The sequence below is a fragment of the Typopeltis vanoorti genome, chromosome 11 (genome assembly GCF_054136105.1).
Source record: "Typopeltis vanoorti isolate ZY-2024b chromosome 11, IOZ_Tvanoo_1.0, whole genome shotgun sequence".
Classification (NCBI taxonomy): domain Eukaryota; kingdom Metazoa; phylum Arthropoda; class Arachnida; order Uropygi; family Thelyphonidae; genus Typopeltis; species Typopeltis vanoorti.
The window spans coordinates 62,430,663-62,446,586 of NC_143559.1; the positions used below are offsets into that span (position 1 = coordinate 62,430,663).

Genomic DNA, 15,924 nt, shown 5'->3' on the forward strand with positions numbered 1-15,924 from the left:
TGAAGAAAATAATTAATTTAAAAGATTACTGAATGAAACAAGAAGTAATGAAACAGTGATAGAAATTACTCAAGAAGAATGCAATCAGGAGTACACGAGTAGATGATAATTGACCAGAACTACTACCATGGAAAGAGTGGATAACAAAGATGATATCAGAACTGTGCACTGTTAGTTATGAGTATAGGATGAGGAAATGTGGACTGCAGAGTTTGGTAGATAAAATAAGTTGAAGTGATATGACAGACTTTTAAACTGGAGAGAGGTAGTATAGGATTGACACTGGGGAGCTCTTTCATTCAGTGGAAGAGGAGACATGAACAAGGATAAGGGGCCATACCTGGAAATTGTGAAAGGAAGTCGTGAGCAAGAAAGTAAGGAGGGTTGAAGGTGTTGAACTATGGAATGCATTGTCTGATGGAGTGGTGGTGAGAGCATAAACGGTCAATGGGTTCAAGGAGCGGTATGATAGACTGATTTTTTTTTTGTATTTTCTAAACCCTGCTCTAGAGAACAGCCATGAAATTTTTTCATGACATTTCAAGCTTCCAGTAGACTAGATGGTCACCTGTGACCAGTGCCATGCCGTGGGTAGGAGGCACCCTTGTGCAAAACTTTCTCGGTGCCCCCATAAAATAAGTTTGCATGAAAAATTTTTGCAAAAAAATTTTACTTTGTTAAAAGTACAAAACAGTTTATATGCATACATAAAAATATATTTTATTTAACGATAGTAGAACATTGTAATCACTAAAATTCCTTAATACGGAATTTTTAATAAAAAAATTTTCAAAAATATTTATTTTGTTAATATATATATAAATGCAACAAAATATATATATAAACAAAAATTACTTTTATTTTAATATAAAAAGAAATATTATTACATAACAAATATAATTTGGAGGTATGCTTTTAACTATATAACAATTAGGATAAATGTAGATTTATTTTACATATTTATCTGTCTTGATTTAGCTGCCACAAAAATTTTAATAATATCTTTAATGACTAATGAATCCATAATATTATTTTTAATTGATATAAGCTTTCCACACACTGTTGACCGGAAATAATTTTTTATTAGTTTCAGTTTTGGAAAACTTCTTTCTCATGATGCTACGAATATTGGTAATGTTAAATAAATAATCATTACAATCGCAGTATTCAGAAATGTGTCGGTTAATTTATTTTCATATATATAATTTAAAACATCCTGAGGAACCGACTCTTTTTTAATAAAACATTGCAAAGTTTATAATTCCTCAGTCATACCATCAATATCGCGATTGTCGGAATCTTGATTGTCGCTTAGTTTTAAGTGCAAATCTTACAATGTTTCATTAAATCTTCATCGCTCCAATCTTTTAATTTGCTAATGTCTCTTATAACTTTAAAGTCCTCGCTGTTGTTTTAAGAGTATGAATCTTTCCATGACTGAAGTTATTGTTGGGTCCAAAATCGCAAAGAAAAAATTTATTTTAAAATTTTGTTTAGGATCATGCGTTGTCTCATCTGATGCTTCATAACCAAACATTTTATTTTTGTTATTTTGCGAATGTCTTGAAAAATAGGATCAATATTAAGATCGTTTGCAGTTCTAATAATATTTTCAAAATATTGGTCTGTTCAGCGAGTATTTAATTCTTGTATAACACAATCAAGATTTTCTGTAATTTTTCTATATCAAATGTTGGATTCTGCATTATTTGCAAATGCTTGCAACATTTACCAGACTTAAGATCTCGTACCAAACATGAACAGAGCAAATAAATTTAAACGAATAAATCTTTGAAATTAAGTTGTCTGCCTGAACACTAGAATCGATATCTTTAGTTTCATCTTCTGTAATATCAAAAAGAGCCTGGTAAATTGCCTTCATATTATTTTTAAGTGGCTTTATTGCTTCTACGCTACTTTCCCACCTAGTAGCAGAAAGTGGTTTTAAATTTGAAACACGAATATGTTTCTTTAATATAGCCCAACTCTTGACAGATATTGAAAAATAATTATATAATTCCTGTATTACCCCCAAAAATTTACAATTTTACAGGATATTTTAGCTGCATCATTAACTACCAAATTTAATGAATGAGCAGCACACGGAATAAAAGAAGCCCTTGAATTTATTTCAAGGACTTTTTTCTGCAGTCTATCATGTCTTGCATATTTGAACTGTTATCATAAGCTAGGCAGCATAATTCCGAAATGTTAATAATCAATAATTTAAATTTTTTTTTATAAATTCAAATAGTCCTTGCCCAGTGGTATCTTCTACAGATCGAAAACCCAAAAAATGTTCATAAATTTCTGCTATATTTGTATCTTTACTTGGATTAACAAATCTAATAACAATAGATAATTGTTCTGTGTGGCTTATATCTGGAGTAGTGTCAAGAATTAATGAATAATATTTCGGCTCTTTAACCATTTCTAAAATTTTTTGTTTTATAGCTTCAGAAATTATACGGATGATTTCATTTTGTATTTTATCACCTAACCTAAATAATGAGCAATGTTCCCTTTTTGTGATGTTCAGATGTGATGCAAGTGTTCTGCCATTATCGAATCAAATTTAGTGACAGTTTCTACTAACTTTAAAAAACTGCCGTTATCATTTTCAAAACGTTTATGTTAAGAACCTCTAAAAGCTATACACTGTCTTGATATTGCATTATGTAGATTAATCTGTTATAGAACTATTAATCTGTTATATTGGCAATCTGTTATAGAACGTTCTATAACAGATTGCTAATATTTTTTCTCAGTAGGGCCATTACTATTTAACTTATATATTAATGATATTGGTGAAGATTTGGATGGAGATATTCAGTTGTTTGCAGATGATGCAAAGTTGGGACGAACCATAAAGAGTAGTGAAGATGTTGTGGCCTTGCAAGAAGACTTGAATAAATTGAGTGATTGGGCAAGCAAATGGGGATGTGAGTTCAATGTTGCAAAATGTAAGGTTTTAAAATTTGGAAAACAAAGATGGGATGCAGAATTTATGCTTGGTGAGAATATATTGTTGGAAGTAGAGGAAATAAGAGATCTGGGGGTGATAGTGGATAAGGATCTAAAATTTAGGGGACACATCGCCAAAATTGTGAAGACAACACAAAGACTTCTGGGAATGATGCGGAGGACACTGACATGTAGAAGTAGGGAGATACTTGTTCCAATGTATAAGGCTTTGATTAGGCCACACTTGGACTATTGTGCCCAGATTTGGTCACCGGGTTTTCAGAAGGATGAAGAGATGTTGGAAAGGGTCCAAAGGCGAATGACTAAGGTAGTTTCTGACCTCTGGAATGTTGAGTATGAGGAAAGATTGAAAAGATGTAATTTGCAGAGTCTCGTGGAGAGAAGGAAGAGGGGAGATATGATAGAGACCTACAAGTTGGTAAGGGGTTGTTATAGGATCAATGGTGGAGAAGTTCTACAGAGAATAGTGGGAGATCAGGGGAGAACCAGAGGTCATCCCTGGAAACTGTATAAGGAGGGTGTGAGTAAGGGAGTGAGAGGCAGGTTTTTTTCGTGCAGAGTTGTGAGTGATTGGAATGCCCTGCCTGAGAGCGTGGTGTCTGCAAGTAGTTTGAATGTGTTTAAGACACGGTATGATGAGATGTGTGTGTAAGATAAAAGGACCTCCTAGATGAGTCTTTGACTCCATGAGGTCTTGTTTTAATAATAATAATAATAATAATCTTTGTTGTGTGCAATCAATAATGCTTTCTTAATCAACAACATTTTAAGTTTGCTTTTGAACAGTTTTTAATGTGTGCAGAACTTGTCTAATGTATTTTTAGCATATGACTACCAAACAATAAAAGAAAACCGAATTTCGCGATTCTGAATAAACTAAATAATTCGTAAAAGTTTTTCTCCATTTGCTAAAGTTCGATAATAGTATGAATCGAAAAACTTGCAGCCAGATTCATCTTTGGGAAATTCTTTATTAACTACTTGACGTGGGCAATGCTCAACTAAACAATCTCTAACTTTGGTAGTTATATGATTTGGCCAAGTACCTGGATCATTAACATTAAAATTTAAAGTAAAATTTGAAGTTTTGGGTTTCGCTGAATCGGAATCCAATATTTCTTCTGCTGCAACTTCTGTATACAGTCCAGTCAGGCCAGTTTCGTTTTCGCATGTAACATTTGTTTCTTCATAGTTATCTTGTGTCCTCTCTTTTTCTGTAGTAGAGCTACACGGAGGATTTACTTCGTTAGAACTTTCTCTTCTTCGTTTTTTATGTGGTCCTGAAGTTAAAAATTTATTCAGTGATCCGGCCAATTTATGTTCAAGTTGTTCTCGTTGCAATTGTCTTTTCCTGTTTTGTGCACCAAATAACTTCTTTGGTTTTTTTCTGACATCTACCGACATCTAGGGGGGTTAACATATTTGGTTAGACTTTAAAATAAGAAGAGCGGTAAAAGTTGTCCGCCAAAATAAATAATAATTTCTGAAATTTCCCCTTAAACTTATTTTTTAACCTCTTAACTGACTATTATTTTTTAAGGTGAATGGTGCAAAACTGATTTATTTTTATTACAGAATTTGATTTTTCAGATGTTTTGAATAATAAATATACTTACACTTTAGGTATTTTTTTGAAAATTAACTTGTACAGATATTAGCCATTGATTGATTTCTCAGTGATATTTATTTAAAATTTTTAACATTCTGGTAATCGTGTAATAAGATAATTAACTAAAATGAAACAATTTAACTGATTTTCAAACTTAGCAAAAATATAATAGACTTACTTTACATGAATAATAATACAAATTCACAAAAATTTTACTAAACAATAAATATATTTTATAAAACTAAAGGAAACTGCACAGTAACACTGTAACGCACAAAATGAAATGATGTATGTGTAAACATACATCATTTCAGCATGTGGCAATTGCAGTATGTGTAAACCAGTAGCGCACTCAGGATTTAATCTTGTGGGGAGGGGGGGCGAGTTGAGTAGACAATTTGAGAATACACACTATGCATTGCATACGACCTATGACTGAGCATCTGCAATGATCGCTAATTCATAAGTAGTATGGAAATAGAAGACACAACACAGCATAAAAAAAAAAAATGAAGTTTAATTAGGAAAAGATTTTTTGGAAAATTTTGTAGTGTTTTTTCCTTTTTCTTTGGGGGTGCCAGGGTCCCCCCCCTCACCCTTGGTGCACCACTGGTGTAAACAAACCTAGATCATCTAAAGCAGGGGTTCTCAACCTTTTCCAGTGGTGTACCACTATATTTAATTCAGGATATTCGATGTACCAGTAAGCAAATTTATTCTGAAAAAGCGTGATTTGTTGGCCCCAGGGGATAAATAAGCATTTCTCTACAATACTAGTGATGTATTTAGTTATTTATCATTTTATTCAGATATTTATTGGAGAAACAAATGCTCTTTGAATCTATTCAATGGAGTGTTCTGTAAAATGTGCAATATTTAAAAATTAAAATAATAATGAGTGAATACATAAACAAATTTTGACAAACACATATTCCTGATAATGGTACTCATTCTCAAATAAACTTACAATCAGTACAAGCTATAAATGTAACATTTTTAATTACAGAACTCACATTCTTGTTTCAGTGTGAAAGTTGTGCTTGTTTAGCTAAACACAGCATCTTAATGTCTGGTTTCAATTGACTTATTTTGAATCTTAAATCGGGTTCAACATTCAACTTATTTCTGTACTTGTTTTTGATATAAATGAGAGAAAAAACCACACATTCTCAAAGGTAAGTAGTTGCAAACACTAACAGAAATTTTACAGCTTTTTCTGAGATCATTGGGTATTCATTTCTTCTTGCCAACCAGAAGTCTGTTAAATCCATCCTCTTGATTGTTTGCCTGAGACTTCCGTCGCAGGAGAGCTCAATCAGTTCATCTTTCTCGGAAGGAGTTAACGTTTCTGGTAAGGTGTCATCAATGGAAAATGGCTCTCTAATCCAAAATTCTGAAGCCAGTTTATCAGGGAAGTATTCCTTGAAATCTGTGATTACACTCCCAAGATGCTTCTTTATATTCACTGCCAATTCACTATGAAGAAGAATTTCATTCTGAGTTAAGAAAGCATCCAACAATGGAAAGGAACATGTGTTTCCAGTATCTATTTCTTTAATGATGAAGCCAAGTTTTTTCCTAAGAGCTGCAGTTTTATCCTGTACCAAGATTAAGGAAGTAAGCACAAGCTCGTATTCAGCTGGTTAAGGTGGCAAAATAAATCTGCCAGGTAAGCCAACCAGGCAAGCCACAATTCATCAGTGAAATAATTCAAGTCTGAGTCTGAGGATTCATCAGAGAGAAAAATCTGCACTTCTGAACGAAGTTCAAACAGGCGGCTCAATACATTTCCCCTTGACAGCCACCTAACTTTGGTGTGAAGTAGATGAGAATCATGTTCAGCACCCATTTCACTGCACAAAATGTAAAATAGTCGTGAATTCATAGCTCTGGACTTAATAAATAAAGTTAACAATTCTCACACTCATTCAAAACTGTCTTCAGAGCAACAGGCATATTTCTTGCAGCTAAAGACTCACAATGAATGTTAAAATGTACAAATTTTGCTTGTGGAGCTACTTCTTTAATTATTCAATGAATAGTTTTCATTTTTTTTTATAAATTTACCTATGTTTATTAATTTAAGTTGAGCCACATCAATCTGACGCACCGATAAAAACGCCCATAGTCTACCCCACACATGTATGGGATTTTTAGCTATTGTCCCTCAGCAACGAACCGTATATATACGAGATAATCGGTTAAGGGGTTAAGAAGAAAATAATAGGTAAATTTATAAAAAAAAAATGAAAATTATTCAACTATACAACAAAAATAACAGTCATTTACAATTTTTTTTTTTAAAAAAAAAAAAAGTTAAATGTTTTTCATGAAAACTAGAGGTTCAATTAAAATCAAAATTTATTTTGGCTGGTAAATTTTACCGCCCTTTTTATTTTAAAGTCTCACCAAATACTTACTGTCAGAAAAAAAAAATCAATTATGTTATAGTTTCTTACCTTCCAAATCTGAAGAACAATGTCACTGTTTCAGTCACAATCACACATCCACAAAGGGCAAAGCACGGCATAAGAATGAATTCACGGTCTATCTTAAACTAATAATTTCCACTAAAAATATAATAAACAATCGAGAATATTTATGCAATTTTCACCGAGTCGATGCTTACTCTGCGAAATAAAATCTGTGGTAATATTGATAACGTTTCACTTCAAACAAATTATAATAAAACTGGTGATGTATTAAGTTAAAAATATTGTTAGATTATTAAGAATTCATAATAATTTGACTGATTTTAAATTTCATTTTTATTGAATTAACTATAATTTGTTATTATATAATTGTGTTACTATTACTGTTACTATATAATTGTGTAATTTATATAGTACGATATAATTCAAGAATAAGAACATTTATATATTTTTTTTATTATTTCCCATGGTGATTTGGTGCCCCTCATCTTCAAGTGTCCTTGTGCGGGGCACAATCTGCACAACCGCATGGCACTGCTCTGCCTGTGACAATCTAATACATATAAATACATTTGCATACCGGCCATGACCATACTGGGAACAAAACTCTCAGCTTGTTGGTAGTGGATATGCTAACTGCCACTATGCATTTAATAAACAAGTTAAACCAAGTGAGATAAGCAGTTACATAAGTGGTAGAAAATATTCAACAGAAATGCAATCATGAGCAAATTATAGTATAAATTCCATCACAAGCCCGAAATGTGAAAAAGCAAATGGAATAGATAATATTTAACCAGAAAATTTCAAATAGGGATGTATAATAGTTTTACAATATCTACATAATTCAGAAGCTTGATCAGATGGTCCAATATCAGATGAATGGAACAGAGCATGGTGCCAATCTAAGTAAACTGGAATAAAACTAAATGTGAAAATGACCGAGAAATTTCCTTACTGAACATTTCAAATAAGATTAATGTAAGCATTCCTGAGAAGAGATTAAGGGCCACCCTACACAACACAAAGTCTATCATACCACTCCTTAAACTCACTGTCCATGCTCTCACTACACTATCAAGCCAAAGCATTCCATGGTCTAACTACCCTCCATGCAAAAAAAAGACACTCCTCACCCTCTTACTGGGATGGCACCTTGTCCTCACTCCTTCCTCATTTTCTACCATATGAAAGAACCTCCACGTATCAACTCTGAAACTACCCCAACAGTTTAATGTCTCAATCATATCACTTCTATCCCAAACTCTACATTCCACACATCCTCAGTCTCTCCTCATAACTAACATTGTACAGTCCTGATATCATTTTTGTTATCTGCCTCTTCCCCTTTCCAAGGGGAATTTACTCCGTTCAGATTTCCGTTCAGTGACAAAATCTGAGTGCAGTAATTCGTATGTGATTTGATCAGGACTTTATACAATGGAATCACCACTCTTTTATCTCTGCTGTTCAATGTTGCTGCAATCCTCTGGGTTAACTTTATCACCTTTGTGATATGTCCCCTAAATTCAAGTTTCTATTAATTAACATCAAAATTGTCATTTGCCTCCTCCTCCACTTCCTGTAGTACAATTCCAGCAACAGTATGTATGTTGCTGGAATTGTATTGATGGATGAATTTAATTGATGGATATCAAACTTCAAGACCTTACATTTAGTTGTAAGGTCTTTAGTTACATTTAGTAAGGGCTTCTGACCTAATGTCCAATCCTCACTTACTAGTGGTGCACCCTGTCGGGTATCTACCTGGATACTGAACGGATGAGGATGGGCTGGCAATTTGGGATTTAGCTGACCAAATTGTATTCTTATTGGCTTAAACCAAAATACAAAATGATGGTACAACATTACAAAATTTCATACCGCCAGGGGCGTCGCCCAGTTAAACAAGGCCCCTGTTGTTTTTGCCAGGAAACCAGGACAAATAGCGAAAAGTCAGCTACTGGAACAAGATCATTACTATAAACATAAGCCTGAATGGCAAAGAAATGGAGCTAGCTGAGGAATTGGATAAGTACCAGATTGACATAATAGGGGTAACAAACAAAAGTCTGAAAAGCCTGAAACAAAAAAGACAAAAACTGGTGAGATCTTTCTGAGCAATAAATACAAAATGTTATATTCAGGCAATGACAATCAAGGAAAAGAAGGAGTAGCCATAGTATTCAACACAAAATGAGGCTGATCTTCTTGAATGGCAGGCAGTCTCAAGTAGAGTGATGTGGGCAAATATCAGAATGGGGAACTGGACAATGAGACTTATTTGTGCCTATTGTCCCACAGAAGGTTCTATCAAGGTAGAAATGGAGGAATTTTTCAAAGTTTTAGAGAAAGCAACTGACACAATGAAAAATGAAATGTTTGTCCTTGTTGGGGATCTAAATAGCAGAGTAGGAAATGATTGTGAGACATACAAAAATATTTTGGAAAAATTTGGAAAAAAGAGCAAAGCTAATAATAATGGCAAATATCAGGTGGATTTCTGCTCAGGACATGGACTGGTTATTACTAACACAATGTTCCAACATAAAAATGTGCACAAATTCAAATGGAGAGAAGATGCAAGGAATAAGAAAAGTCTCACTGACTATGTTATTGTTGATAGGGATGTTTTCTCACTTGTGCAAGACACTGGAGTATACAGAGGATATGAAATTGGAAGTGATCGCCATTTAATCTTGAGCAGGATAAAATTGAATTTCAAACTGAAAAGAATAACATGTAAGAAAGTTTTAAAGCGAATAAAAGTTGAGCAACTCTCAGATGTGAACTGAAGACTAAAATACACAAAGATTAGTGAAGAAAAAATGAAAGAGTTTGAGAACAGGAACCAAACCTTGGCGATTCAGTGGCAAGCCTTGAAGAAAACCCTGATTGATTCAGCCAGAGAGGCATGTGGTGAGGTTGTCTGCAAGGATAGAAAAATCAGAACTCCATGGTGGACACAGGAAGTTAAAGAGGCAGTGAAGGAAAAGAAGAAAGCATATATAGAAGTTCCTGGCAAATAAGTCAGCTTGTGCTCTTAGAGAATACAGAGACAAATGTAAAAAAGTGAAACACTGTGTAAAACTAGCTAAACAAAAGTCATGGGAGGACTTTGGCAAGAACATAGAAAATAAATATCAAGAAGGTGGTAAGATATTCTGGAGTTGTTGAAGAAGCTTAGAAATGGAGGAAAGAGTGCTGTAAAAGGAATTAGAGACGATAAAGGTGACATGAAAACGGGAGGAAAAGATATCCTTGAAGTATGGAGTAATTACTTCAAAAAATTGCTAAATGAAACAAGCAGTCACAGCACAGTGGTAAAAAACACTCACCAGTCAGGATTACATATCCATACTTGAAGTAGAAAAAAGCCATCAAAAGCCTGAAATGTAGAAAGGCAGCAGGAATAGATGATATTCGACCAGAAATGCTGAAGTATAGTGGTATAAAAGTTTTACAGTGGCTGCACTGCATAGTTCAGAAGGCCTTTACAGAGGGACGAATTCCCGATAATTGGAGTACCGTTCTCATAGTACCCATATATAAAAAGGGAAATAAAACTGAATGTGAGAATAACAGAGGCATTTCCCTATGATTCTTCCCTACCAGGAACACTCATAGGGAAAAGTGCAAGTATACTTGAGAAGCGGTTGAGAAGGATTGTGGAAGAGAAGCTTGGTGAAGAACAAGTTGGATTCAGGCCAAATAGAGGCTGCCAGGATCAGATTTTCACTTTATGATAGATAGATAAGAAATCATGGGAATATAACAAGGATCTGTATTTAAGTTTTGTAGATCTGGAAAAGGCATATGACAAGGTGCCAAGAGAGAAGCTATTCAATATGCTACAGTTATATGGTGTCAATGGGGCATTAAATCAAGCAATACTTAGTCTTTATTTGAGTTGTAAGTCAGCAGTTAGAATTGAAGGAAGTACAGGAAGGCGGTTTAATGTTAAATCTGGTGTCATAAAAGGATATACATTATCCCCTCTCTTATTCATTATCTATATGGATCACATTATGAAAGAAAGTGATATTAAACCTCATATCAAAATTAGAGATGTATATGTCAGCTCTTTGCTTTATGTGGATGATGTTATACTTTTAAATAAATCCAGTACAAGTTTGCAAGATATCCTGACTAAATTAAATAACTGTCGTAATAAATTTGATATGAAAATCACGAATATCAAGACAAAGATAATGAAAATTGGCAGAAGCATTGAAAATATGAACTGCATTGTGAATTGAGAACTTATAGAGCAAGTAAAACATTTCAGCTACTTAGGCGCGATTTTTAGTGAAGATGGAAAGTTAAATATGGAAATAGACAACAGAATCAACAAAGCTGTATGGTAGGAAGTCAACTGAATAAATATATATGGAATAAGAGAGAAATTATATTATTTAATTATACAAGACAGTGTTTAAACCAATTTTAACTTATGGATCTGAGAGCTGGGTTAGAAGTAAAACACTTGACCAAAGACTAGAGACTGCAGATACGAGAGTCCTGAGAAAGATTAGGGGCATGAACAGATGGCAGCAATGGCAATATCATATTAAAAATGAGGATATTAGGAAAGAACTTGATATTGTCATCATTCAGGAATGTATTAGTAGAGCTAATCTCAGGTGGTATGGTCACTTAAGCAGAATGGGAGCGGAAAGATTAGCAAAACAACTGTTCTCTGCCAGGTTGGCAGGAAAAAGAATCAGAGGAAGACCAAGATATAGGTGAATTGATGCAGCAAAAAGTGCCTTAGAAGACAGAAATATAAGACCTGATAATACTGGAGTCTAGACATTTAACAGACTGATTTGGAAGAAAATTGTAAATAAGTTAGTAATGATGTAAATTTTTCATGTAGTATTATCATATCCTGTACACCCCTTGAGGGTATATATATCAGGAATTTGATGATGATGATTATAATCACCTGCCTTATAATGGCACATAAATTCCTTTCTCCTAGATGCTACTTGACTAAATAAACACACGTAAAACCACAGTAATAGGTTTTTTTAATACGTCAATATTTCGACCTATGTGTCTTAGGACATCGTCAGTACAGTTGAGAACAATATAGTTCGCCCACCATTTCTAGATCCCTTCTTGGCTTGATGCCAAGAATAGTCAATTCATGCTGAAGGGGAGAAAGAAATGAAGGATGTACGAATTGGTTGCCAACATGCGAAATCACGTGCTTTCTTGTCTGTCGCTGTACTAGTACTAGCTTGATTTTTGTTGTTCTCTTTTTGCATTTTTTTTTTATTATTAATTTGTATGATGGATCTAGTACAGTCAACAAGTTCTATTGTTATACGTTTCAGTAGCTCTTGCAAAAGAATGTTGAATAATGTGCTGATATTCTGCAAAAAAGAATCGTCAGAAGGCAGCCTTCTTGTTCCCCTTTCTCAAGTCATAAAACGTGCAAGTGCAATTGCGGGCGTATCGGGGTCGACTGTTAAAAGAATTCGTAGGGAATCAAAAGGTGAAGGTAAGCCAAAATTTAAATCTCCTAAAAAAAAAAGCGCCAGAGAAAGAAAACCATCGAAACCGTAGCTTTGAATGATTTTGATGTAGACGTTATAAGAAGAGCTATTCACGAATTTTACGTGGTCGAGAAGAGTGCCAACTGTTCCGAAATTGATTCCTGTGCTTAAAGAAAAAATTAATTTTCCTTGGAAAAGAGAAACTTTAAGGAAAATACTTCATGAAATCGGATTTTGTTTTAAAAAGTCCCAGAATAAAAGGAAACTTACCATGGAGCGAAGTGACATTGTTTTATGTAGAACGCAGTATTTGCATGTATTAACACTCTACGTACATTTTTCCAACTGTTATACAAGCAAAATAGTTACACTTTAAAAACAACAATGTTCGTAAAAGAAAAGCTAAATTTTCCGACCTGTAATAATAAACAAACTCAGTTTGTTTATTAATAATAATAATAATAATAATAATAATGTAATAATAATAAACTGTAATAATAAACAAACTGAGTTTGTTTATTATTACATCCCAGAAGACAGACTGATTACCCTATTATCGGAATGGATTATCCTTTTTCTGACATGCGCAGAAGTGTCGAGGGACCTCAAATCGGTGGGCGAACTATACTAGGAATAACATACAGATAGGGCACATGAATACAATGGAATCCAAATGCGTGCAGCAGCACTTTCTAGCATTAAAAAAAAAAAACATTAGATTAGATTAAATTAAAATTGAATTATTTTACACAATTTTGTATGACAATTTCCCGTACTTTAGGAATGGCAAAAACATCATTGTGGTTTAGATTGGATTTGTGAAGTAGGGCTTCAGCACTTTCTTTATATAAACGTTCATGTTTGTATGAAGATCTGTGTAGAAGTTTGGTCTTTTCCCAGTGGATCCTATGGTTTGGGTTTTCAACTCCATGTTGGGAGAGGCCAAATTTCTGTGGCTTGATGAGACGGATGTGATCTTGATTTTTAGAGATGCATTTAAGAACATATCTGCTGTCTGCTCAAAGTATGATAGTTTACAGGAGCATGCTACCTCATACATGCCAGGTAGTAACAGAGGTGGGAGTTTGTCTTTAGGCAAAGGTAACAAGTTGTAGATCTGGTTGATGGGTTTGTAGGTCGCAGTAAGATTGTATTTTTTCATAATTTTTGAAAGTCGCTCTGAGATGCCTTTGACATAAGGTATATGTCTATAACCTAGACAAGAACAAGCCCATAGGATGATGTGTGGAGAAGTGGCTGATGATTTTTTGAGTAGTTTTTAGAATTGTATCCATTTAGAATGGCTGTGTTTTTGATTATTTCCAATTCTTGTTTTAGAGATTCCTAGGAGGAGGAAAATCTGTGTGCTCTGGTTAGTTAGGCCTGTTCTAATAGTAAAAAAAAAAACTTGTACACATTATTTAAAGAACTATTTTCTAAATGGCAACTACTATGAAAGACACTTACATGTTTTTCTGTTACTTCCTTAATTTCACATATGAGTTGTTCCTGATACTCTGGATGTATTGCCATATTGTAGATTGTGTATGAAATAAGAGATGAAATAGGTTCATTACCAGCAGTAAAGAATGAAACACACTGAGCAATCAACTCTGTGCGGGTGATTTCTGGAAAAGAATGCAGCTATCATTATTATTTTATAAGAAAACATTCTAAGTTTAGAGATTCAACAGCATGGTGAAAGCATACCATGTTAAAATTTAACTGCATAATTTATGACCTAGCAATTTTAAAAAAAAGTATTTATTCTATGAGTTTTTTTTTACTCTGTACATAGTAAGAAAATTATTTGACTATTAGGCATTTAATAAAATTTTCTAGTCCACGAAGGATCTTACCACCTGTCTGCAAAGAGATGACAAAACAGACCCTCCAAAATTCTTATTATTATTACACCCTCCACGGAGTTGGCAGACTCAGTGTGGGAGGTTCATTCAATTGACAACAAAGTTATCATACTGAATCTTAAAATCCTTAGCACTCCATGCATTAATTGTATGGAGTGCTAAGGATTATTCTTACACAAGGAAAAATAGTGTGTGTGTGTGTCGCCTAGGTATGATAATGATGAGCTGAGCAGAAGAGCAGTAATAATGAATGACATAATAGCTAGAATGTGTGACAAGAGAGGACTGGTATATGTGGATCCTTGGAGTGCGTTTCAGGAAAGAGAGGAACTGTATGCGAGAGACCGCTTACATTTGAATGTGGAAGGACGTAGTCATCTGGAGAGATTGCTGTTCTGAACGAGTCAGTGTGTCCCAGGGAGGATGATAGCAGGGAATGGATACTTGGGAGAAGGGAGACGACATCAGGTAACACTGAGCCCAGGGGAGTCTAGAGGGGATAATGCTGGGTATAGAAACAATGGCATTTATATGCTTTATACTGATGCCAGGAGTATCCAGAATAAGGGAGAGCAATTGGTGGCACAGATAGCATCAGCCTGGCCAAAAATTATTGGGATCACTGAGACGTGGTTGACAGAAGAGGATATAATAACAGGAATAGAAGTCTCTGAGTACAGAATTTTTTGGCAGGATAGGAGGGGAAAGCGTGGTGGTGGGGTACTGCTTATGATAAGTGATGACCTATGTCCTCTAAGAGTGGAGGCTTTGGAAGGCAGTGAGACAAATGATTGTGAGAGCATATGGTGTGAGGTAGAGGTGGGCAAGACAGGATATTTAGTGAGGTGTTGCTACAGACCCAGGAGCACAGAGGATGGGAACCAGGAGATGTTTAGACAGTTAAGTTTGGCAAGTGCAAGAAGAATGATTGTTATGGGAGATTTTAACTAGCAGTATAAATTGGAGAGAGGAAGATGCATGTAGCAATAGGAGAATGGAATTTCTAGACTTCTTGAGGGACAAATGTTTTAGGCAACATGTAACAGAGGAAACAAGAGGTTCAAGAGTTTTGGATTTGGTTATAGCATCAAATGACATCTCTCCCACCAGTTGGAGAGAGTGACCATATGGTTTTGACTTGGAAATGAATAGACATCCAGGAGTATCAAAGAGACGGGAACTTATGTCGAATTATAAAGCAGGTGATTATAATAGTCTTAGACGTCAACTTCAGGAAGTTTCATGGAGGGAGGAATTGGAAGGCCAGGATATCATTAGTGCGTGGGAAATTGTGAAAGAATATTTGTTAGCAGCAATGGTAAGTTGCATACCACGAGTGAGGAAGAGAACACAATTTGGAGTAAAGTGGATGACAAACAATATTAAACAGGAATTGCAAGCGAAAAAGAGGCTATGGAAGAGATCTAAGGAGACAGGTGAAGAGAAGATGCATGAAGAATATAAGACACAGGCCAGAAGAGTGACTAGTGTGGTAAGGAAAGCAAAACTGGAATATGAGAAGAGAT

General features: G+C 34.6%; 1 protein-coding gene across 1 annotated transcript in view; it reads right to left on the bottom strand.

Annotated features, from left to right (window-relative positions):
• The window catches only part of LOC150101661 (cytochrome P450 3A5-like), a 219,556-nt gene that overhangs the window by 58,238 nt on the left and 145,394 nt on the right, over nucleotides 1-15,924 (bottom strand). The window contains exon 10 of the mRNA XM_090400698.1: nucleotides 13,998-14,158. Within this exon, the coding sequence (XP_090256824.1) occupies nucleotides 13,998-14,158 (161 nt within the window). The remainder of the gene's footprint in view (nucleotides 1-13,997; nucleotides 14,159-15,924) is intronic.